Source organism: Myodes glareolus, chromosome 9 (genome assembly GCF_982192425.1).
Source record: "Myodes glareolus chromosome 9, mMyoGla1.1, whole genome shotgun sequence".
Taxonomy (NCBI): Eukaryota; Metazoa; Chordata; class Mammalia; order Rodentia; family Cricetidae; genus Myodes; species Myodes glareolus.
In genome coordinates this window covers 75,468,210-75,494,703 of record NC_142034.1, presented here as the reverse complement: position 1 = coordinate 75,494,703, position 26,494 = coordinate 75,468,210, and the positions used below count along the sequence as shown (strand labels likewise).

Genomic DNA, 26,494 nt, shown 5'->3' with positions numbered 1-26,494 from the left:
ATTCTCTCAGTCTTTTGTGCCCAAGGGCCCCAAAAAAGTGTTTGGTGAAAACAACACTGAAGGAGAGGGAGCCTGCTACAGAGTCCATGGAATCCATATCTTGTGAGACTGGAACAATCTTCCATCCACAAAGCTCTGTTGCTTTCTCTCTTTCTTTTCTCTGCTTTCCCACCTCTTAGCTCCAGCTGCAGGCACAGAATGGAAGTGCATAGAATACTTTTTAAAAAGTGTCATATGTGGAGCTCCGTGTGGAGAGCTGTGTGTAATGGGTCTTTCTTCGACCACCAGCTCTGAATTGATGACACAGAGACTTTTTATTAAGTATGAAAGCTTGGCCTTAGCTTAGGCTTATTCCCAACTAGCTCTTAAAACTTAAATTAACCTACTTATATCAGTTTATGTTCTTCCACATGGTTCATTACCACTCCTTAGTACCGTCCGTCTGACTCCTCTGCATCTGGCTGGTGAATCTCCTGCCTCAGATTCTTTCCCAGAGCTCCTGCCTCTGCCCAGAAGTCATATCTATCCTCTCCTGCCTAACTATTGGCCATTCAGATCTTTATTAAACCAATCAGAAGCCATAGGCAGGTGAGGAAGGACAGAGACATCTTCACACAGTGTATAAAAAGATTATCCCAAATCTCCCCTTTCTAGTCCAATAAAAGACTCTTTCTCCAATATCAGTGAACTATATACAATAAAAACAATTATCAGGTAAGAATTACATTCACAACGTCTAGTCCATTTGTATTTGGCAACTTTGGAGAAAGTACTCTATAATTTACCCTAAATCACTATCATAGCTTGTATTACCAGCCTTAAAAAATATTTTTAGACCTTAAAATATTTTCTTAGGTAAACAAATTAAACTTTTGTGTCTCTCAACCTTTATAAACTTCACATTTTTTGTGAGTTTTTTTTTCTGAATTTGGTAACAAGGAAAACTGTAGAACTATAACTTTCTAGTCTTTAACCCCATCAGAAACCCAAGAAGGATAAATATTAACTGTGTAAACAGGAAGTGCAGAGAAAACAACTTGCAAAACTATAGAAATGACAGAGACAGCTGGCTTCCTGGACAGTCACCCAAAGTTCCTCTGCAATATCGGGGCATCTATCTTCAGCCTACAAGCCTATAATATCTGACAGACTTTTCTATGAGGCAGGAATTTTGAAAACGTATCCCACCTTATCTTGGCAAATTTTGGCAGTTGACTTCCTTTGTGCCCTGCTTATCCAATTTGGACAGCATTCTGTCAGCAGTTGAGGCAAGGGCAGCTTCTTGCCCAAATGGCTAGCTTTGCATATTTGAAGCAAACTCCATGTGGAGGTTCTTTGATGCCCATCATCTTCTCTGAAGTAGATTGGTACTGCCAGGATGTGTCTCACTGACATGAAAAGCCTTATGTTATTAAAACATCTTAAATCCCATATTCTTTAGATCTCTGAAGTGTTTGAAGACTACCTGTCTATCTAAAATGTCTATCCCTGGTTAACCATAAAAGCATACCTAACATGACCGCAAGTTTGGTTGTTACGGATGACTAACTACTAACCCGCATTTACTTATTTATTTTCTTATTTATTTTTATTTATTTTTTTTGAGACAAGGTTTTTCTGTATCTTTGGAGCCTACTTGGAACTACCTCTCGTAGACCAGGCTGGCCTCAAACTCTCAGAGATCTGCCTGCCTCTGCCTCCCGAGTGCTGGGATTAAAGGCATGCATAGTGCCACCACTGCCTAGCTAACCTGCATTTCTTAATTATCCTAAAGAGTTTTAATAGTAGCTTTCAAGGACTAGAACTTTGTATTACACTTTTAAATGAGTTGCATAGGTAAAATACTTTAAACAAGAGTAGAAACATATATATAGTGTGTGAGAACAAAAATAACCTTAAATTTGTATCTATATATAAAAAATCCATACCAAAGTAAAAATTTTTGAGACTAGCAGTTGCTTTTTAGCTTAAAAGTAAATTCAGTAACCTACCCTTTTATCCTATCATCCCTATATCCTCCCTTTCCTTTCTTTTCATCCCTCCCCTTTTTTAACACTAGGTAGGAGAAAAAGAGTAGACGAAAGAAAAAGAAAGAAAGGAATCCCTTAATCTAACAACCTTTGTTTAGTTTCCTCCCTGACCATGACCAATAAAAACTTGAAATCAACTCCCCTAAACAGTGACAAACATCCATAACCCACTGAATGGCCAAAACCCACCCACCCCACCTCTTGGGACTGCAGGCATCATGTTCTTAAAATTACTTCTTGTTGTCAGGGGAGAAAATTGGGATATTGGTCAAGTCCTGGGAGAGTTAGCTGCATCATTTGTTGTCCTGTCTCAGTGTGATGGGAAAGTCCAGGGCTTAACTGAAGTCCTGGCTGGAGTAGTCTGTGTGGCTGAACCATATTAGCTAGCTGCTTTAAAGTTATCCTAAGCAGATTTTGGAGGAAATGGCAACAGAGGCATTCTGTGAGGCTGGATCATCTGGGGTAGTGGTCTTTCTTCATTGGTGTCTAGTCCTTTGTTATGAAAACATACAAGCTTAAAGGTAACAAGTGTACTAACACAGGTATAGAATGTGCAGTGTGCACAAGTCAGCTTAAGATGATTTTCTATTCAATGTTTGAGCAGGTTAAAGGCAATTATCAACTTTTTTTTTTACTCAATTTTTTCATTTTACATACCAACTACAGTTCCCCCTCCTTCCCCTTCTTTACCCCCACTTCCCTTCATTCCACCCCCTGTCCACTCCTCAGAGGTCGTAAGGCCTCCCTTGGGGAGTCAACCAAGTCTAGCTTAGCAAGTTGAGGCAGGACCAAGCCCTTCCCCGCTGCATCAAGATTGATCAAAGGAATGTGCTCTTAAAACTCTAGTTTATGCATTCAGGATAAGCACTGGTACCACTGCCAGGGGCCCTATCAATAGGTCAGGCCACATAACCATCACCCACATTCAAGGGCCTTGTTTGGTCCCATGCAGTTTCCTCAGCTTTTATTCCAGTGTCCACGAGCTCCCACTAGCCCAGGTCATCTGTCTCTGTGGTTTTCCCAATCATGGTCTTGAACTCCCTCGCTCATATGATCCCTCCTCCCTCTCTTCAACTAGACTCTAAGAGCTCAATCCAATGCTTGGCTGTGAATTACTGCATCTCCTTCCATCAGTTACTGAATGTAGGGTCTATAATGACAATTAGGGTAGTCACTAATCTGATTATAAGAGAAGGCCAGATCAGGCACCTTCTCCATTCTTGCTAGGAGTCTTACTTATCTGGAGTCATCCTTGTGGATCCCTGGGAATTTCCCTAGCACCAGGTTTCTCCCTAATCCCATAATGACTCCCTCTATCAAGGTATCTCTTTCAATGCTCTCCCTCTCTACCCCTCCCCCAGCTCAGCCATCTTGAACCTTCATGTTTCCAATCCTATCCCCTGCCTTCTACCTCCCTCCCAGGTTACCAAGGAGATCCTAACTATATCTCCTACCTGGGGCCATCCATGAGTGTTCCTCTTAGGGTTTACTTTTTGCCTAGCTTCTCTGGGGTTGTGGATTGTAGCCTGGTTATCCTTTGTTTTGCATCTAATATCCATTTATGAGTGACTAAATGCCATGTTTGTCTGTCTGGGTCTGAGTTACCTCACTCAGTTTTTTTCCTAGTTTCATCCATTTACCTGCAAATTTCAAGATGTCATTTTTTTAAAACCACTGAGTAGTACTCTAATGTGTAAATGTACCATATTTTCTTTATCCATTCTTTGGTTGAGGGGCATCTAGGTTGTTTCCAGGTTCTGGCTATTATGAATAATGCTGCTATAAGCATAGTTAAGAACATGTCCTTATGGTGTGAATGTGCATTCTTTGGGTTTATGCCCAAGAGTGGCACTGCTTGGGCTTGGGCTTGAGGTAGATTGAGTCCCAATATTCTGAGAAACCACTACACTGATTTCCAAAGTAGTTGCATGAGTGTGCACTCCCATCAACAGTGAAGGAATCTCCCCTTTACTCCACATCCTCTCCGGCATAAGGTGTTACCAGTGTGAGTAATATCAGGGTCTTTTATTTGATTTCATTGATGCACATGTCTGCTTTTATGCCAATATCAAACATTTTTATTACTATAGCTCTAAAGTAGAGCTTGAGTCAAAGATAGTGATACCTCCAAGTTTCTTTATTGTACAGGATTGTTTTAGCTATTCTGGGTTTTTTGTTCTTCCATATGAAGTTGAGCATTGTTCTTTCAAGGCCTGTAAAGAATTGTGTTAGGATTTTGATGGGTATTGCTTTGAATATGTAGATTGCTTTTGGTAAGATTGCCATTTTTTCTATGTTGATTCTCTTGGATGGGAGATCCTTCCATTTTATGATATCTTCTTTCTTCAAAGACTTAAAGTTCTTGTCATACAGGTCTTTTATTTGTTTGGTTATAGTTACCCCAAGATATTTCATGATATTTGTTATTATTATAAAGTATGTTTTTTCTGATTTTTTTCTCAGCTCATTTATCATTTGTGTATAGGAGGGCTTCTGATTTTTCTTTCGAGTTAACCATGTATCCTGCCACATTACTGAAGGTGTTTATCAGCTGCGGGAGTTCCCTGGTAAAAATTTTGGAGTCACTTATGCATACTATCATATCATCTGCAAATAGTGAAAGTTTGACTTCTTCCTTTACAATTTGTATTCCTTGATTTCCTTTTGTTGTCTTATTGCTCTAGCTAGAATTTCAAGTACTATATTGAATAAATGTGGAGAGAATGGAGAGCCTTGTCTTGTTTCTGATTTTAGTGGATTCACTTTGAGTTTCTCTCCATTTAGTTTGATGTTGGCTGTTGGCTTTCTGTCTATTGCCTTTATTTTGTTTATTAATGTTCCTTGTATCCCTGACCTCTCCAAAACTTTTTCCATGAATGAGTGTTGGATTTTGTAGAAGGCTTTTTCAGCTTCTAATGGGATGATCATGTGATTTTCCTCCAGTTTATTTATATGGTGGATTACATTGACAGATTTTCATATGTTGAACCATTTCTGCATCTACTTGGTCATGGTGGATGATTTTTTTAAAGGTGTTCTTGGAATTGGTTTGCCAGTATTTTATTGAGTATTTTTGCATCAATGTTCATGAGTGAGATTGGTCTGCAATTCTCTTTCTTAGTTGTGTCTGTGTAGTTTGGGTATCAGGGTAATGACAGCCTCAAAAAGAAAGAAAGAAAGAAAGAAAGAAAGAAAGAAAGAAAGAAAGAAAGAAAGAAAGAAAGAAAGAGAGAAAGAAAAATTTTGTCAGTGTTCCTTCTGTTTCTGTTGTGTCAAACAATATGAGGAGTATTTGTTCCACACATAGCTCTTCTTTGAAATTCTGGTAGAATTCTGCTCTGAAACCATTTGGCCCTGGGCTGTTGTTGTTGGGAGAAATTTGATGACTGCTTCTCTTTCCTTAGTGGTTATAGGTCTATTTAAATTGTTTATCTGATTTTGATTTAATTTTGGTATGTGGTACCTATACAGAAAATGTCTATTTTATATTTTCCAATTTTGTGGAGTATAGGTTTTTGAAGTATGATCTAATGATTCTCTGTCTGTAGATATGCCCCTTTTCATTTATTTTATTTTTTAAAAGAAAACAAACTATCTTTTTTCATTATACATACCAACCCAAGTTCCTACTCCCTCACCTCCTCCCAATCCCTCTACTTGTGCTCCTCAGAGGGTAAGGTACATTGCTTTGGGTAAAATCCAAGGCTCTCACTGCTATATTTAGGCTAAGCAAGGTATCCATCCAAAGAAAATGGATTCCCCCAAAGCCAGTACAAGCAGTAGGGATAAATTCTGGTGCCACTACTCGTGGCCTCAGCCATGCAACTCTCAACCACATTCAGAGGTACTAGTTTGGTCCTATGTTTGTTTCTTCCCTATCCAGCTGGACTTGGTGAGCTCCCATTATCTCAGGTAAACTGTTTCAGTGGGTGTCCCCATCATGGTGTTGACTTCTTTGCTCATATTCTCATTCCTCCCACTCTTCAACTGGACTTTGGGAGTTTAGTCAAGTGCTCCGATGCAGGTCTCTTGTCTCTGTTTCCATCAGTTGCTGGATGAAGGTTTTATGGTGATATTTAAGACATTCATCAGTCTGACTACAGGGCAAGGCCAGTTTGGGCACCCTATCCTCTACTGCTTAGGGTCTTAGCTGGGGTCATCCTTGTGGATTCCTGGGAATTTCTCTAGTGCCAGGTTTCTTGCTAGCCCCATAATGGCTCCCTCAATCACGATATCTCTTTCCTTGTTCTCATCTCTGCACTTCCTCCATCACGACTATCCCATTCCCTCAAGTTCTCCTCACCCCTCCCCTTCTCACTTCATCTTCCCCCTCTGCTCTCTCTACTTCCCCCCACCCCCATGCTCCCAATTTTGTCAGGAGATCTTGTCTATTTTGACTTTCCAGGTGGATGTAGATATGTTTTTCTTAGGGTTCACTTTGTTACTTAGCTTCTCTGGGATCATGAACTATAGGTTCAATATTCTTTGTTTATAGCTAGTATCCATTTATGAGTGAGTACATACCATATTCATATTTTTGGGTCTAGGTTACCTCACTCAGGATAGTGTTTTCTAATTCCATACATTTGCATGCAAAATTCAAGATGTCATTTTTTGTTTTTACTGCATAGTAGGACTCTAATGTGCAAATGTCCCACATTTTCTTTATCCATTCTTTAGTTGTTTCTAGTTTCTGGCTATTACAAATAGTGTTGCTATGAACATAGTTGAACAAATGTCTTTGTAGTATGATTGGGCATCTTTTGAGTATATTTCCAAGAGCGGTATTGCTGGATCCTCAGGTAGGTTGATTCCCAATTTTCTGAGAAACCACCATTCTGATTTCTGAAGTAGTTGTACAAGTTTGCATTCTCACCAGCAATGGATGAGTGTTCCCCTTGCTCTATATCCTCTCCAGCATAAGGTATCATTGGTGTTTTTGATCTTAGCCATTCTGACAGGTGCAAGATGGAATCTCAGAGTTGTTTTGGTGTGCATTTCCCTGATGGCTAAGGATGTTGAATATTTGACTAATGGGCCAAGCAGTGTTTTAATGAATATGGTTTCTGTGTGATTATTTTGGTTCTGGGTGGCCAGGACAAGCAAGTTGTTCCTTGCAACAAATATTTCCTTAAGTGTCTTTCAGCCATTTGAGATTCTTCTGTTGAGAATTCTCTGTTTAGTTCTGTACCCCATTTTTAACTGGGTTATTTGAAATTTTGATGTCTAATTTCTTGAATTCTTTATATATTTTGGAGATCAGTTCTTTGTCTGATATGGGGTTGGTGAAGATCTTTTCCCATTCAGTAGGCTGCCTTTTTGTCTTGTTGACTGTGTCTTTTGCTTTACAGAAGTATGGGGATGGGGGAGTAGTGAGGGCAGAAGGGGAAGATGAGGGGAGAAGAAGAGGGGGAAAGAGAACTCGAGGAATGGGATAGTCAAGATAGAGGAAGAATAGAGATGAGAGCAGATAAAGAGCTATTTTGATTAAGGGAACCATTATGGGGCTAGCAAGAAACCTGGCACTAGAGAAATTTCCAGGAATCCACAAGGATAGCCCCAGCTAAGACCCAAAGCAATAGAGGAGAGGGGAGTAGAGGAGCTGAGACTATGCAATGTGGGGAGTAGAGGAGCTGAGACTGTGCAGTGTGGGGAGTAGAGGAGCTGAGACTGTGCAGTGGATGTGTGAGGGAATAGAAGAGCTGAGACTGTGCAGTGTGGGGAGTAGAGGAGCTGAGACTGCAGTGAGGGGAGTAGAGGAGCTGAGACTGTGCAGTGTGGGGAGTAGAGGAGCTGAGACTGTGCATTGTGGGGAGTAGAGGAGCTGAGACTGCAGTGAGGGGAGTAGAGGAGCTGAGACTGTGCAGTGTGGGGAGTAGAGGAGCTGAGACTGTGCAGTGTGGAGAGTAGAGGAGCTGAGACTGTGCAGTGTGGGGAGTAGAGGAGCTGAGACTGTGCAGTGTGGGGAGTAGAGGAGCTGAGATTGCAGTGAGGGGAGTAGAGGAACTGAGACTGCAGTGAGGGGAGTAGAGGAACTGAGACTGTGCAGTGAGGGGAGTAGAGGAACTGAGAATGTGCAGTGAGGGGAGTAGAGGAACTGAGACTGTGCATTGTGTGTGGGGAGAGTAGAGGAGCTGAGACTTAGGTAGGCAGGGAAAGCTAGGCTGAATGCTAGGAGGAAGAAGGGCAGAGTCAAGAGATGCCATGGAGCCGCTGCTGGAGATAGACGTGCTGAAACTTTGCTGGTAGAGCACAACTTTGTGGTGATATACAGAGTAATAGAAATGGGTTAAACTAATATGTAAGAGTTAGCCAATAAGAAGCTAGAGCTAATGGGCCAAGCAGTGATTTAATTAATACAGTTTCTGTGTGATTATTTTGAGTCAAAGCTAGCTGGGTGGGCAGGAACAAACAAGCAATCCCTTTACCAACAGAGCTTAAAATGTTTGGGGAATACAGGGGCTTGGACTGGGCAGTGTATGGGGAACAGAGGGGCTGAGACTGGACAGTGTTTGGGGAATAGAGGGGCTGAGACTAGGCAGTGTGTGGGGAATAGAGGGAGCTGAGGATAGCAAGAACATTTTGGAGAATCAGCCAGTCAGTTATAATTGCCACATTGGGGCTCACAGGTCTCAAAGGTCACAGATGATAAATAATTCTGTTGCCATTGCTGTTAAAGAGGTATAGACAATGTCCAGAGGGGAAAAGATGGTTTAATAATTTACAAGGTCCTTCCTAGTCTTGGTTAGGTACGTGAGCTAGAGCGCAGCAGAGGACACTTCCTTCTTCATAGTTATGTGCCTGGGCAGGAAAGACTGCTGGGGAAGACAGCCAAACATATAAATAAGACTTATTTACAGTCACAGCAGGCCTCCAAATCCTCCACATCACAGATGAAATCAGGGCCAAAGAGGAACAGGTCTCACATGACCTTCCAGATAGAATTGAGGAAGGTAAGCACAATTATTTTCTTACCCAGAGCTCTAGTGAGTACAGAGTTGGTAAGCTATGCAGGTTTTCCAGTCCCTTCCAATCTCTGAGATGGCTAGTATCTAAGATGAAAAGAAAATTGAAGACATCAGATTCAGGAGACAGAAAACAGAACCATGTCTAAAACTGTGGAAACTAAATGAAGAACAATTTATTCGAGGGGCAGGCAGAAGATGGAAGAAGATTTCCCTTAATTTGAGGCAAAGTACTGCGTGGAAATTTCAATTAAGCAGACTGTACTCATTGTATTCTCTGGTTCTATACTACAGAATGTTTGTGAGTTATTATTAAATCTTTCATCAAGGAGTCTTGAAGATAGCCATAAATATTTACAGGAACAAATAAATGTGACGTAATGTCTCTAGAGTGGGCGTTTGTGTTGGCATGAGAGAATGACTGAGTCAGAGAAAGTACAGACCGATGCAGAAGGAGTTCAGGTACCCACTCAGCTTTGGTTGAGTGCTCAGGTCTCCAGAGGGTAACGAGAAGGTTGAATATGCAAGTGAAAGGGGACATTGGGTTAGATTAATATATTCTTATACATTTAAATTATCTTTTAATGACTCAGTGTTGCTCTTACTCATTTTGTCAAGCTCCAAGGATTTAGGCACTGACATATCTGATACTGCTGATGCTCCACATCGCAAAGACTGGTGAGTATCTGTGTTCGTTTCTATCTATGTTCATCTCTCTGTGTGTTTCTGATGTCTCTGTATATGAAGGTCTCATCAATAATGTAATATGTTTACCGTTCTGACAATAAAACCAGGGCTCCCGCTGTATGAGGCAGTTTCTGTACCACTTCTATCTCCAAGTCAGTAATAAAGTTGTTGGATGAAAGGCCAGATAGAACCTCCATACTGGCGCAATAAGTTGACGATGCAGTCCTACGATAACAAAGACATTTGAACCTGACAACTTACTGATGTTTCTGAGCAGAAGAGGAGGTTATGTGTATATTGGGGGTCAAAATTCCAGTTCTTACTTGTGTAGCATAGGTTATAAGTCTGTGTCTTTGCCACAACTGGTTTCATGCTATTTAAAGCAATTTCCATGATACCGAGTAGATCCGAATCCCAGTATAATGAGAACATGATGGAGAGGCAGGGTTAAAGTCTAGGAACAAGGAGGCAGCAGTGATATGGCTCAAACACAGATAGTGTCATTCCCAGTCCACAGATATTCTGCCTAAAGTAGGAAAGAGTAAGACTAGAAGGCTAGAGGGATGTGAACTGAACACCAGAACTCATGATTTAGGAGTACCTAAGGAATACTCTAAACAGTATATGAACCCTGGCTTTTCTTAGGATGCCCTGATTTACCCTCTGGCACTTGTTCATGTCAAAGGCCATGGGAAGCTTCAACACCAGCTTGGGAGGACGCTTCATTTTGGTGGGCTTCTCTGACTGGCCTCAACTGGAACTCATTCTTTTTATCTACATTTTGATTTTCTACTCCTTAACTCTCTTCGGCAACACCACCATCATTGCTCTGTCACATGTGGACCTCCGACTGCACACTCCCATGTACTTCTTCCTCTCCCACCTCTCCTTCCTGGACCTCTGCTACACCACCAGCACTGTGCCCCAGCTCCTGATCAACCTCCGTGGACTGGACAGGACCATCAGCTATGGTGGGTGTGTGGCCCAACTCTTCATATTTCTTGCTCTGGGCTCCACAGAGAGTTTGCTCCTGGTGGTGATGGCCTTCGACCGCTATGCTGCTGTGTGTCGTCCCCTGCACTACACAACCATCATGCACCCCGTTCTCTGCCAGGCATTGGCTATTGTCTCCTGGATGGGAGGCCTCTTGAACTCTCTGATCCAGACAAGTCTCATGATGGCCATGCCCCTCTGTGGCCATCGAATGAATCACTTCTTCTGTGAGATGCCCGTGTTCCTCAAGTTGGCCTGTGAAGACACAGAAGAAACAGAGGCCAAGATGTTTGTGGCCAGAGTGGTGATTGTTGCGGTTCCCGCCATGCTCATTTTAGGCTCCTATGCACAGATTGCCAGGGCAGTGCTGAAGGTCAAGTCGATGACTGCCTGCAGAAAGGCTACAGGGACTTGTGGGTCCCATCTCCTGGTTGTTTCTCTGTTTTATGGCTCAGCCACCTACACATACTTACAACCCAAGAACAGCTATTCTGAGAGTAAAGGAAAGTTTGTTGCCCTTTTTTATAGTATCATCACCCCGATGCTCAATCCTCTGATTTACACCCTGAGGAACAAGGATGTGAAGGGTGCTCTGTGGAGGGTGCTAGGGAGAGCCACTGCCACGGGGTAGGAAGGGAAAGATGATCAGTGAAACATTTTATAGTATGTGAGTCCAGAGAGTTTCAGTGGGAGAGGGGTGTTTGGTGTCAAAACAAGTACAATAATTATAAACATTCATGAAACTGTACAATTTATAAAAATGGGAAAATAAAAACAAACAAGCAGAAAAAATTCAGTCCTGGGCTGGCAAGATGGCTCAGCAGACAAAGGCACTTGCTGCCAAGCCTGCTGATCTGAGTTTGATTCCTGAATTCCTCGTAGTGGAAAGGGATAGATAAGTCCTCTGACTCTCTCTCTCTCTTTCTCTCTCTCTCTCTCTCTCTCTCTCTCTCTCTCTCTCTCTCTCTCTCTCTCTGTGTATATACAATAAAAAATTAACGCAATAAAATAAAGCAAAATAAAACTTTCCCTAGGAAGTACAAGACTTACCTAGTTATGAAGTTGGAGTTGGGATCTGCTCTCTGGGTTACTGTCTGTCATCTCTGCTCAGAAAGGATAAGTGTGCATTCAGGCACAGCTTCCCACAGAAGGCGAATGGGAGAGGTTTCTGAGAGCACTTGAGGAAAGGGACTGGGTTCTTGGCAGGGAAGCGTGTACTGTGAGCACTCATGAGAACCGGATTGGTTCCTGGCAAGTTTAGTGTCAGAGGACTTTTCAATCTGAAGTGCAACACTCAAGGTCAGATTCCCCCTGTTGTGTCACACAGTGGACGCTGTGAGCCCAGGCCGAGGGCATGACTTCACTCTGACTTTCTATTCTTTCTGTATGTTCATTTTTAATTGAATATCCATACATTTATGTGCTGTACTTTGATCAAATCCATCCACAGTTCTTCCTTCCAGTTTCTCCCCTTTTCCTCAACACCACTTTTCTCTCCTAACTTAATGCCTTTATAAAACATGTATAGCACAGTGTGTCCATGTAGGGCCCCATGCATGTGCATGGATGTGAACCTCAGGACTTAGTGGGACATCAATATCACCCCCATCTTCCTTCTGTATCATGACCCCTCTGGCTTCAGTCATACTCTGGGTCTCTCTGAAGGCTCTCACATTCAGGCTCACCATTCTTTGCTTGCAATAAAGAAGCCGATGATGAGCAGAGCTACTTCATGTAGAGTGAATTTCAGAGATGGGCTCACTTATCCTCTTGGAGAAAAAGGCAAAACCATTTATTGCACACACTGCAACAAAGCAAGGCAAAAACGATCTCCTAGAACTGTATCTGTTACAGCAACTGCCAACATTCCTCTCCAGCTTGATACAGATGAGAATAGGGAAAATGATTATACAAAGAGTAAACTAAGAGAAAAATATTCAAAGAACTCAGTAGTTTATATATGCATATATTTATATTCAATAAAATCCTGATACATAAATTATATAGAATAAAATCTATATTTCTAAGAAAATTAGTAATTGAAATTGAAAAGAAGCAAAGGAAGAGGCTTCTATTTACTGTTTGACCAGACACGTGAAAGTTGAATTGGGGGCTCCGTTTGTTTCACTTCTCTTCATCTCCGTTTTCTGTGACAACCAGATTTCAATCGCTTTCGTTTACTTCCATGTATTTAAATAGTGGTTTATATTTAAAAGTGTAGGTATCTCTGTTGACTGACTTTTGTAGGTATGATAATTTTGTGTTAACTGAATCACTTTTTATTATAATGATATTCCACTAATTTTCTTATGTTTGGAACTTGTTTTACATACCACGTCATTAATCCTTTCTCAGCATTTCCAGTTTTGTTACATTTTGTTGTATTCTTTGATTGATGAAAAAATACAGTTCTCAACTCAAAAGGTGTCTTGTGAAGTTCCTGGGCAGATGTGAGCAACTATCTGTTAACCTAAGTTAGAGCAACCGTGACACTCTGCCTTAGCAAAGCAGGGAATTTATTTGAGCATGGCTGGCTCAAAGGCATTACCAAAAAGCCCACCCCAGTATGCGTGATGACTCAGGAAACCACATACTGGACTTCCCAGCACAGCGTGCAGGTGTCTGAGCCAGTCAGACACAGTCTCTTCTTTCTAGCAGTTGTCTCTGCTCATGTAAACTTGGGAAAGCTGTTGTAAATCTTGTTAATTTCAGGAACTTCTTGAGATTTTTTCTTTATCTTTATTTTTGGGGGGGGGGGTTCTTTTTGAATCTTAAGGAACCTCTTTCTGTATTCAAGGAGGGAAAGTTTAAAAGCAGAGGGAATAACTACAAAAAGACTAGACCTTCTCTTTGGGGGCTCACATTCATCCTACTCCCTCATCTGCAGCTGTTCCTGAACCTTGAAGGGAGTGATATGAATGTTTGGAAGTTTTTCTCCATTTACATACAGTATTGGGCCACTATGCCAGAGCAACGGTTACTTGGTTTCAGAAGCATGTGAAGTTGTGTATCTACTTTGTACTTCTTGCTGCAAAAGAGAAGTCTCCCTCCATGAACAATTGAGGCTTAACAGTAGTAATGATCTGTAATCACACACACACACACACACACACACACACACACACACACACAAATGTTTAAAGATAATTTGTCAGTTGCTTTATATTCCCTTAAGAAAATAATAGTAGGAGCATCCTGATTGGAACCTCTGACATCCTTCTTCTGGCTTAAAGCACCATTTGTGATTCCTCTTGTGCTTAGGAATGGACCTCAAATTCAACTGACAAGCAATTCAAGCAAAATAGTCAAGTTACCATTGCACCCGAGGACACAGCTTGTCTGGCATACGGGTAATGAAACACATGGTGTCCATAGCTGAGTGGAACTGGTGGTGACAATCCTCCTCCAGACGTCAGTGTGGTGCCTTCTAGCTCTACAAAAGGCAACTGTAAAGGAGGAGCCACCAGTTTAGTCCTAACTTTATTTCCCATTACTACATGTTCTAGGGATATCTGTTCACCTTAGGACAGGCTTATTATTTTTTCCTGTGAAGGGTTGGTAATCTTTACATTTTTCAGAAGCTCCCCAGCACAGCATTGGGCTGTCTGTCAACTTTTCACCTAGGCATTCCAGTTGACACACAGTGATAAAAAATCAATATCTTCAAATTTTAGCTTTGTTTAAGGCAAAATCAGGATATAAAGGAAAATGACGAATTTTGAAGTAGAATTTGAATGAGAACAATACAAAGCATCAGATTTTAGTTGGAAAAATAATCCACATTCATGTAAACAAACTTTTCTATCATACTATATTCCATGTCTTCGATAACCCAAACAAGTTCACCATCATCCGAATGTCTTTCTTCCATGGAACTTAACAACTTCACAAACTTAAGACAAAAATTCCGTGTAAAGAAGAACTTCAGATGACGGTGAACTTGTTTGGGTTATGGAAGTCATGGAGTATGGTCTGATAGAAAGGCTGATTCGATTTGGGTCAAAATAGGAAAAGTATGAGGAATAAACTGACACAGATTTGCACAAACCATATGAAAAGATGTGTTTGTGACCACGTTGAATTGGGCAGTGTATGAGGGATAGGAAGAGCTGAGGAGAGCAGATAGATCCTGGAGAACCAATACTAATTGTAATTGGCTCAGGGGGCCCCAGAAGTCTCCAAGGCCACACTTGAGTAAACAGTCATGTTTCTACTTCTATTAAGGAGGCCCTGGCAATGTCCCAAGGGTGAGCATAGTATAGTCTGCCTTAAGGTCAGCTCCTGCCTAGGGCCTGTTGTCTATGGTGAGGAAGTCAGAGAACAACACAGGCTATTTCCTGCCCCTTAGTTATGGGCCTCAGCAGGTGAGCCTGCTGGGCGAGGTGGCCTCAAGAAAGAAGGATTCTCTAGGAGCAGAGCTGTGATCCAGCCTACCATACCACAGATGCAGTTGGGATCGAAGAGAAACAGGCTTCCTCAAACACTTCTAGATGATATCGTGTGGAATGGGTTTCATATTTACTAGAAGCCAGCTGGGTTGAGGGAAGTAAACCCAATTTTCCTCCCCAGGACTGTGGTGAGTAAGACTTGGTGGGATTCTCTGAATTCATAGACCTTCTAAATCTCAATATTTTGATGCCTAGGATCTAAGATGCAAACCAATTTGTAGACATCAGAACAAGGAGACAGATCACAGCCAGGGTCAGAGCTGCTGAAAATAAGTGAAGAACAGTTTGTTGGAGTAGCTGAGGATGAAAGAGGATTCTTATCTGGGGTCAGTGTTCTGTGTGCGGAGTCAGAGTTTAAAATGGAATTAGTTCATTAAGTCTTTGAATTTTAGTTAAGGTGACAAGACCCTTTATTTTCTGGTCTTCTAATGCAATATGTTAGTGTGTTATTATTAAATATTTTATTGAGGGGTTTGAAGATCAGCCTAAACGCTATGGGATAGAGTGGATGTGGTGTGATTTTTCAGGTGGTGTGGGCAGGAGAGAGTGATTGAGTCTGTAGAAGCACAGACTGGTGCAGAAGGAGTGTAGAATGATTTGGTGCCTGCTCAGCTTTTGTTGAGAGTTCAGTTCTCCAGAGGCTAATGAGAAGGTGGAATATGCACTATAAGGACGGGAAATTGGGTGTGATTTAGCATATTTTTTATATTCAAATTATCTTTTAATGACCCAGTGTTGCTCTTACTCATTTTGTCAAGCTCCAAGCATTTAGGCACTGACATATCTGATACTGCTGATGCTCCACATCGCAAAGACTGGTGAGTATCTATGTTCATCTCTCTGTGTGTTTCTGAGTGTCTCTGTATATGAAGGTCTCATCAATAATGTAATATGTTTACCGTTCTGACAATAAAACCGGGGTTTCCCCAATAAGAGGCAATTTTCATACCACTTCTATCTCCAAGTCAGTAATAAAGTTGTTGGATGAGGTTCCAGATAGAACCTCAGTGCTGGTGCAGTAAGTTGTTGATGCGGTCCTACGATAACAAAGACACATTTGAATCTGATAACTTACTGATGTTTCTGAGCAGAAGAGGGGTTTCTTTGGATATTGTGGGTCTAAATTCCAGTCCTCCTTCATGTGGCATATGCTATGCCTCTGCTTTTACCACAACTGGTTTCACACTAGTTTTAAAGCAATTTTCATGATACTGAATAGATCGAAATCTCAGTGTAATGAGAACACAATGGAGAGGCAGGGCTAAAGTCTAGGAACAAGGAGGCAGCAGTGATATGGCTCAAACACAGATGGTATCATTCCTAGTACAGAGATATTCTGCCTAAAGTAGGAAAGAGTAAGACCAGAAGGTTAGAGGGATGTGAACTGAATAGCAGAACAGATAATAGAACTCATGATTTAGGAGTACCTAAGGAATACTCTAAACAGCACATGAACCCTGTCTTTTCTTAGGATGCCCTGATTTACCCTCTGGCACTTGCTCATGTCAAAGGCCATGGGAAGCTTCAACACCAGCTTGGGAGGATGCTTCATTTTGGTGGGCTTCTCAGACTGGCCTCAACTAGAACCCATCTTCTTTATTTATATTTTGATTTTCTACTCTCTGACTCTCTTTGGCAACACCACCATCATTGCTCTCTCCCGAATGGACCTCCGACTGCACACTCCCATGTACTTCTTCCTCTCCCACCTCTCCTTCCTGGACCTCTGCTACACCACCAGCACTGTGCCCCAGCTCCTGATCAACCTCCATGGATTTGACAGAACCATCAGCTATGGTGGGTGTGTGGCCCAGCTCTTCATATCTCTTGCTCTGGGCTCCACAGAGAGTTTGCTCCTGGTGGTGATGGCCTTCGACCGCTATGCTGCTGTGTGTCGTCCCCTGCACTACACAACCATCATGCACCCCGTTCTCTGCCAGGCATTGGCTATTGTCTCCTGGATGGGAGGCCTCTTGAACTCTCTGATCCAGACAAGTCTCATGATGGCTATGCCCCTCTGTGGCCATCGAATGAATCACTTCTTCTGTGAGATGCCCGTGTTCCTCAAGTTGGCCTGTGAGGACACAGAAGGAACAGAGGCCAAGATGTTTGTGGCCAGAGTGGTGATTGTCGCGGTTCCCGCCATGCTCATTCTAGGCTCCTATGTACAGATTGCCAGGGCAGTGCTGAAGGTCAAGTCGATGGCTGGACGCAGAAAGGCTTTTGGAACCTGTGGGTCTCACCTTCTGGTAGTTTCTCTGTTTTATGGCTCAGCCACCTACACATACTTACAACCCAAAGACAGCTATTCTGAGAGTAAAGGAAAGTTTGTTGCCCTTTTCTATACCATCATCACCCCCATGCTCAATCCTCTGATTTACACCCTGAGGAACAAGGATGTGAAGGGTGCTCTGTGGAGGGTGCTAGGGAGAGCCACAGCCACGGGGTAGAAAGGGAAAGATGATCAGTGAAACATTTTATACGATGAGAGTCAAGAGGGTTTCAGTGGGAGGAAGGGGCTGGGTGTTAAACAAGTAAAATTAATTATGCACATTCATGCACATTAATTATATGCACATTCAAAGCATATAAAACAGAAACACAAAAACAATCCTCGGCTGGCAAAGTCGGCTCAACAGACAAAGGCACTTGCTGCCAAGCCTGCTGATCTGAGTTTGATTCCTGAATTCCTCGTAGTGGAAAGGGATAGATAAGTCCTCTGACTCTGTGTGTGTGTGTGTGTGTGTGTGTGTGTGTATATATACAATAAAAAAATTAACGCAATAAAATAAAGCAAAATAAAATTTTCCCTCGGAGGCACAAGACTTCCCTAGTTATGAAGTTGGAGTTGGGATCTGCTCTCTGGGTTACTGTCTGTCATCTCTGCTCAGCAAGGATAAGGGTGCATTCAGGCACAGCTTCCCACAGATCGGAGAGGTTTCTGTGAGCACTTGAGGAAAGGGACTGGGTTCTTGGCAGGGAAGCGTGTACTGTGAGCCCTCATGAGAACCGGATTGGTTCCTGGCAAGTGTAGTATCAGAGGACTTTTCATTCTGAAGTGCCACACTCAAAGTCAGATTCCCCCTGTTGTGTCACACAGTGGACACTGTGAGCCCAGGCCGAGGGCATGACTTCACTCTGACTTTCCATCCTTTCTGTATGTTCATTTTTAATTGAATATCCATACATTTATGTGCTGTACTTTGATCAAATCTATCCACAGTTCTTCCTTCCAATTTCTCCCCTTTTCCTCAACACCACTTTTCTCTCCTAACTTAATGCCTTTATAAAACATGTATAGCACAGTGTGTCCATGTAGGGCCCCATGCATGTGCATGGATGTGAACCTCAGAACTAAGTGGGACATCAATATCACCCCATCTTCCTTCTGTATCATGACCCCTCTGGCTTCAGTCATACTCAGGGTCTCTCTGAAGGCTCTCACATTCAGGCTCACCATTCTTTGCTTGCAATAAAGAAGCTGATGATGAGCAGAGCTACTTCATGTAGAGTGAATTTCAGAGATGGGCTCACTTATCCTCTTGGAGAAAAAGCAAAACCATGTATTGCACACACTCCAACAGAGCAAGGCAAGAACGATCTCCTAGAACTGTATCTGTTACAGCAACTGCCAACATTCCTCTCCAGCTTGATACAGATGAGAATAGGGAAAATGATTATACAAAGAGTAAACTAAGAGAAAAATATTCAAAGAACTCAATAGTATATATATATATATCCTGATGCATAAATTTGTAGGGAATAAAATCTGTATTTCCATGAAAATTAGTAATTGAAGTTAAAAAATAATCAAAGGAAGAGGCTTCTATTTACTGTTTGATCAGACACGTGAAAATTGATTTGGGACTTCGTTTCACTTCTCTTCATCTCTGTTTTCTGTAAGAACCAGATTTTCGTTACTTTGTTTACCTCTATGTATTTAAATAGTGGTTTCTGTTTAAAAGTGCAGTGACTTCTGTAAGCATGATAAAGTTTGTGTTAACTGAGTCACATTTTATTATAGTAATATTCCACTAATTTTGTTTATGTTTGGAACTTATTTTACATACCATGTCATTAATCCCTTCTCAGCATTACTGATTTTGTTATATTTTGTTGTAGTCTTTGCTGATGAAAAAAAATATGTTCTCTACTCAAAAGGTGTCTTGTGAAGTTCTTTGGCAGATGTGAGCAAACATCTGTTAACCTAAGTTAGAGCAACCATGGCAAACCAAAGACGTTGTTTCACCCAAGTCTGCCTTAGCAAAGCAGAGAATTTATTTGGGGTTACTTACAGGTACATGGCTGGCTCAAAGGCATTACCAAAAAGCCCACCCCAGTATGCATGATGTCTCAGGAAACCGCATTCTGGACTTCCCAGTGCAGCGTGCAGGTGTCTGAGCCAGTCAGATACAGTTTCTTCTCCCTAGCAGTTGTCTCTGCTCATGTAAACTTGGGGAAGACTGTTGTAAATCTTATTATTTTCAGGAACTTCTTGAGACTTGTTTTTTGGGTTTACTTTCAGAGCCTTAAGGAACCTCCTCCAGAGGTTCTTCCTCCAGACATCAGTGTGGTGCCTTCTAGCTCTACAAAAGGCAACTGAAAAGGAGGAGCCACCAGTTTAGTCCTCGCTTTATTTTCCATGTCTGATAGCCTAAACCTGCGATGTCTTCAGCAATAATGATGCGCCACCTACATCTAGCATCCACCAACACCATCAGCAATAGTGCTATAATGTATGGTGCCTCAAGGACCTTCTCGGGCCATCAACTCAGAGAAGTGGCCCATTCTTCTTATTGGAATTTTTACCCAACAGCCTCAAGGCTCCTAGGAATGCCTTTTTTCACTTTTGTGTGGTGTTTTTGTCTAGCTCTTTAAGTAATATCTGTATAGTTCTCACAGATGTCTTTACAAACCAGTGAGATGCTCAAGAGTTTAACAATATGCAATGAAACCCTTTTACAGAGAGTGGGCAGGATCTCTGAAGGTCTACCATCATCCGTTTTTAGTGAGTGCCAGGTGGTGTTGAGCGTCTAGTGGGATGTTTAGTGAGATATACTGGTAAAGTGCAGTACAGTACACACGGATCTCATCACGGCTGCTGATCATTTGATTGTTGGGGACAGCAGTGTGGATAGAAGGCACCAACCCACAAACCATCCTCATCCTGGGGTACCCTGCTGACACAAGGCCACTGTGCATTGCACTTCCCATGGTGATCTTGGCAGAGCCAACTTGTGATACTCATGCTGGCTCAGTCCGGAGTGCTGCATTCTGACCTGTAATGCCTGCATCTTGAGCTGAACCCTCAGATCCGACAGGCCACAGGTCAGCACTGTTGTCCTTTGCTTCCATTTGTCTGCTGCAAGGGCCCTAGAGAGGGTGAACTATCTATGACTTTTATTTTTCATGTACTTGGGGATGTCTGTCCACTTTAGGACAGGTTTAGTATTCATTTTCTCCTGTGAAGTGGTGGTAGTCTTTACATTTTCTAGAAGCTCCCCAGCACAGCATTGGGCTGTTTGTCAACTTTTCACCTAGGCATTCCAGTTGACATACAATGACAAAAAAAAAAATCAATGTCTTCAATTTTTACCTTTGTTTTTGGGAAAAATCAGGCTATAAAAGAAGAACTGCTAATTTTGAAGTAGAATTTGCATGAGAACAACACAAAACATCAGATTTTAGTTGAACAAATAATCCACATTCATGTGAACAAATTTAAAACGAAAATTCCTTGGATAGAAGACATTCGGATGATGGTAAACTTGTTTGGGTTATGGAAGACATGGAATATGGTCTGACAGAAAGGCTGATTCAATTTGGGTCAAAGTACGGAAAGTATGAGGAATATAATATACTGACTCAGATTTGCACAAGTCATATGAAAGATGTTTTGAGGACCTCTTTGGTCACTTTGGATTGGGCAGTGTATGAGGGACAAAAAGAGCTGAGGAGAGCAGATAGATCCTGGAGAACCAGTTAACTAACTGTAATTGGCTCAGGGGGCCCCAGAGGTCTCCAAGGCCACACTTGAGTAAACAGTCATGTTTCTACTTCTATTAAGGAGGCCCAGGCAATATCCCAAGGGTGAGCATAGTATAGTCTGCCTTAAGGTCAGGTGCTGTCTAGGGCCAGTTTTCTATGGTGAGGGAGTCAGAGAACAGCACAGGCTATTTCCTGCCCCTTAGTTATGGGCCTCAGCAGGTGAGCCTGCTGGGCGAGGTGGCCTCAAGAAAGAAGGATTCTCTAGGAGCAGAGCTGTGATCCAGCCTACCATACCACAGACGCAGTTGGGACCGAAGAGAAACAGGCTTCCTCAAACACTTCTAGATGATATCGTGTGGAATGGGTTTCGTATTTACTAGAAGCCAGCTGGGTTGAGGGAAGTAAACCCAATTTTCCTCCCCAGGACTGTGGTGAGTAAGACTTGGTGGGATTCTCTGAATTCATAGACCTTCTAAATCTCAATATTTTGATGCCTAGGATCTAAGATGCAAACCAATTTGTAGACATCAGAACAAGGAGACAGATCACAGCCAGGGTCAGAGCTGCTGAAAATAAGTGAAGAACAGTTTGTTGGAGTAGCTGAGGATGAAAGAGGATTCTTATCTGGGGTCAGTGTTCTGTGTGCGGAGTCAGAGTTTAAAATGGAATTAGTTCATTAAGTCTTTGAATTTTAGTTAAGGTGACAAGACCCTTTATTTTCTGGTCTTCTAATGCAATATGTTAGTGTGTTATTATTAAATATTTTATCGAGGGGTTTGAAGATCAGCCTAAATGCTATGGGATAGAGTGGATGTGGTGTGATTTTTCAGGTGGTGTGGGCAGGAGAGAGTGATTGAGTCTGTAGAAGCACAGACTGGTGCAGAAGGAGTGTAGGATGATTTGGTGCCTGCTCAGTTTTCATTGAGATTCTGGTTCTCCAGAGGCTAAGGAGAGAGTCATATATAGAGGTGTAAAAGGAGGGACAGCACTGAGTTCAAATTAAAAGATGGAATCTTTAGAGGGTGATGACCAAGGAGTCTGCCAGACCCCTCCTGCCTTCAGACATAGGACTCTGTTGGTTATTTTTTCTCAAAGATAGCTCCACAACAGTTAGACAATGTCATTAACTCAGTGCATTGGTATGAAGGATGTTTTCATCTTATCAGATATCAAGTACTTTACTACTGACAGTGTAGGTGCTCGTAGAATCCCTGCCAAGTGTGTAGGGAGTCTTGGGACTGATTCCCAGCACTGCAAACTAGTTTATTATTTATGGAAGCCACAAATATCCACACACACATCCACACACATATCCAGGTAGACACACTGGGAGATAAACAGAGGTTCTTGAGGATCTCAGTCAAGAGTTTCAAACACGCAAATGTCAAGTTTCTTCGTGGTCCTTCAAGAGATGACGAATAAGGTGTACATTTTATTTTTTTTAAGGTTTGCATTTTAAAAGACAATTTAAAAGCAGAAATATGTGCACTTTGAGACTGCCATTCTTAGAATTTCTTAGGGTTGTTTTCTTGTTTTATATTTAGCCACAGTTTGATCTTTGCTATATTTCAGGCATTGGGCTTCATTCTGCCCTGTGAAGAACAAAGAAAGGCCATCCCCTTTTCTGTATGAGAAATATTTAAGCTTGTAGATAAGCCACACTCCCACTTTTAATCATCCTGGTTTTTAATCTAAAATGTGCAATGAAGACATCCAGTTCTCATCCAGGAAGCTTTCATATGGCTAGTCTGTGTGATATCCTTCAACCATCATAGAAGCATTGGGTAACATACTTTAAAACAAATATAAAAATACAGAGGGATCCTCTGTCAATCTTAGATAGCTGCTCAGGAGCCACCAGGACCTAGTTATATCAGCCTGACCTAATTTTCTCCTTTTGCTGGAATGAGATATAGAAAATTCTTAAGGAAATAGTCACTTTGAAAGCCCTACCTCCGCTGGAGGACAATCGGATCTGTTATAGTTTACGTATTGTTTCTTTCAGTGCAGGGAGGACTGCTGTTTTTTGGAAGGAGCCCTGTGATAACTGTGTAGGATCCCATCGTGAGAACTTTCCCACCCTTCTCAGCTGTGTACACTAGAGCTATTGGCAGGAAGCCAAATTCTGCCCACCTCTCACTTATTTTGTCTGGAGTGAAGCCTACTAGTGTGCTCACAACTCCTGGCTTGTGAGTGATAGGTTTCACTCTATGGAATTTGCCAGAAGTCCAATGCCACGTACAAATGAGGAGTAATGTGCAACTATTCAAGAAAGGTGAAAGACTCCGAGCATCATGGGAATTGGTTAAGCTGAGGTCTTTTTTTTGTGAGCAGTGTAAGTGGATGTGAGCAGTTCCCAGATACCAGGGAAGAGCGGAGGCATTTGTACTATGTCATAAATGTAATCACCGGTTCCTAAGCAGTAGACATGCAGGCACGGTGAAGTCACCTGTGGTGGACACAGGGTGTCCTTAACATCAGTTTAATGAGGGCTTTAAGATACTACAGCTGATGTTGGATGTTTAGTTCTGAAGATCAATTATCCCATTCTCCAAATCTGGCTTCTTTCTCTGAGAGTGTCTCTCAGTTGCCAGTGGTGGTGTCTGCTCTTGCCATTGTTGAACTGTTTTGTGAAGGGTGTTTGAGAGTTGCAGCCTTATCCTTTGCCTGTGGAAATATATTTCTTCCAGCACTGCTTATGTGAGAGACTATCCTTTATTCTCTGTGTCTTCCTGGTGTCCTTAGAAAATAGCAGTTGGCTGTGCACTAAGATTTGTTCCTAGACTCTCTCTTCCATTCCAGTGACTGATGTGTTCTTTATAGTTCTTAAAACTACTGTTGCTTTGTGATGTACTTGGAAGTGTGGCATATCTAACTGTTTTGCTTTCTTGGAGTTAATGTGGCTATGTGGGGTTGCCGTCTGCATTCTTGTGAACTAGTCGGAAGTTCTGCAGTTGGGTGTGTTCCATTATGCAGTTGCCCAACTGTGACTGAGAGAGGTAGAGTGTTCCAGCTGTCTCTGTGGGTATTTGTTGGAGAGGAGAGTACTGTCAATGCTAATAATAACTCTTTATTGTATATGCACTTAAAAAAACCTATTTTCCCTTTTCAATTTAAATTTCTATTTTTGAGACTTTCACAAATGAGTAATGTATTTATTTCATTTCCATCTCTCTTTTTCCCCACTCCAACTTCTTCTGTGCCCCCACTCCCTCTCAAATTCATAACCTCTTATCCATTAATTATTGTTGTTATATATACACACACGTACACTCTACTGGGTCTTTTTGGTGTTCTTTGCATATATGTAGTAAACAAACCTTTCCATGCTTATTTTTGCTTTAAATAAACAAGATGTTGGATGCTGGAGAAATTTAAAGCCCCGGTAGAGAGATAATAGACCCTTTCTTGGCTCCTGGCTTCCTTGAGCAGAGGACAGTCAGCCAAGCTGTGACTCAATGACCGCGAGTCAGACTTCCTTCACGGCAGCTCAGCTGTTCTGAACACACCACAGATGCTTCGAGGAAGCCATACCACTGTTCCTGCTGCTTATTCCCGGCTTATTTCTTTAAGAACCTTAAACTAGATTTTGTATTTTTGTCATCTCAAGCCTTGGAAAAATCTACCAATCACTTTCACTCAGGGAGGAAGAAACAAATTTCCCTTGGTCACCCCCAAGAAGAGCAGTTGCAGCCTGCTGCTGCCTTCTTCCTACTGCAGCCTGCTGCTGCCTTCTGCTCCCTACTGCAGCCTGCTGCTGCCTCCCACTGCTGCTCGCTGGTGCTGGAAGCTAAGGATTGCATAGGCATGAAGCGCCGGGGCCACTGGTAGTTAAAGCCCAGGGCACTAGATTCCAATCACGGGATCCATAGCTATAAGGTCAGATTCTCTTTTCCCACTTTTTATTAAAAATAGTTTTTTTCCTCACATAATATATTCTGCTTATGATTTCCCCTTCTTCTACTCCTCCCAGTTCTTCTCCACCACCCCTCCCATCCAGATCCACTGTGCCCTTTCTGTCTCCCTTTAGAAAACAAACAGGTTCCTCAGGGATAATAATAAAACACAACATAATATAATAAGGTAAAACAAAAACTAACTCACCAGAATAGGATACAGCAGATAAATAGAAGGAAAAGAGTGCAAGGCACAAGAAACAGAGACAGGCACAGAAACCACACTCAGGAATCATTTAAAAACACGAAATTGAAGTCATAAAATATATACAAAGAACCTGTAGGGTAAGAAAATAGACAAATATATATAAATATATATTTATCACAAAATGAAATTAAAAATAAAAATAAGATTAAAAAAATTCTCTGACACGACATTAGGAGTCAAAGAACCTCCAAAGATGCCACTGAGTTCATTTTCTGCTGGCCATCCATTGCTGGGCTCGCAGCCTCCCCTAAGAGTGGCTGTTTCCCCAGAGAGACTCCCTTGGAGAGAACTAAATTTTCATTTGCAAGTGGTTATTAATTGAAGATGGCTTCTAAGTGGCCCCTATCCCTAACCCAGAAGCCATAGGTTGACTTCTGAAGCCCGGAGTTCCTAGGTTTTAGGGTTTGGGGCTCTATGTTTCTGGGTCTGCCCATTTAGTCCCTGGCTTCTCCCGAGTGTTGCCAGCCCTGGGTAGAGCATCTAGCTGACAGCAGAAATGCTGAAAACTAAATTTCATGCCTCTGCTTCAAAATTATCCAAGTTTTTATTCATTAAAATGATCATTACTGATGTAAGTAAGGCTCTGAGCTTTATCATATTGAAATATCTTGGCTCATTGTTCATTTGTTTATCATATTAGAAATAGCACTAAGCTTTGTTGATTGAAAGGATATTAGTTGGAGGGCTCAGTGGTTAAGAGCACTTGTTGCTTTTACAGAGGACCTGGGTTCAATTCCCAGTACCCACAGTCACCTGTCATTCTGGCTCCAGGGAATTCAGTGCCCTCTTCTGAACTCTGTGGGCATCACCCATACATAACATATGTACGAAAATACATGCAGACAACACACACACACACAATTAAAAAATGAAAAGTGGTATTCATTTATATATGCACAATATAAAATCATTTTTAGAAGTATACAATGGGAGTGAACGAAAACCCTGTGCCACTAAGTGAGGAATATTTGTGTACATCAGACATGGTGCTAGGGTTAGAAATGCATTCATTCATTCATCCAATCAGTTTGTCAATAAGATCGTTGTTTTCCAGTTTCTGCAGCGAAGGTTGGACATCACTATGCCGAGTGAACTATGCAGCCTAATTTGCACAAGTTAACTGCTAATTATGAAGGCAGAACAGGTTTAACAGAGAGAACAAACAAATGTTTGTAATATACATGATGCATTATTTCATGTCGCCACCACCCAAGCTATT

At 41.9% G+C, this 26,494-nt stretch overlaps 2 protein-coding genes across 2 annotated transcripts; both read left to right on the top strand.

Moving 5' to 3' along the window:
- The first annotated feature begins 10,270 nt into the window (after positions 1 to 10,270).
- LOC146892895 (olfactory receptor 2Y1B) lies at positions 10,271 to 11,587 on the top strand. Its single transcript, XM_085694883.2, has one exon. It carries the CDS (start codon positions 10,359 to 10,361, stop codon positions 11,304 to 11,306), a length of 948 nt encoding a protein of 315 aa, XP_085551009.2. The 5' UTR covers positions 10,271 to 10,358; the 3' UTR covers positions 11,307 to 11,587.
- A 5,018-nt stretch (positions 11,588 to 16,605) lies between these two features.
- On the top strand, positions 16,606 to 17,672 carry LOC125401546 (olfactory receptor 2Y1B). The gene has a single exon (XM_048435861.3). It carries the CDS (start codon positions 16,626 to 16,628, stop codon positions 17,571 to 17,573), a length of 948 nt encoding a protein of 315 aa, XP_048291818.3. The 5' UTR covers positions 16,606 to 16,625; the 3' UTR covers positions 17,574 to 17,672.
- The last annotated feature ends 8,822 nt before the right edge of the window (positions 17,673 to 26,494 follow it).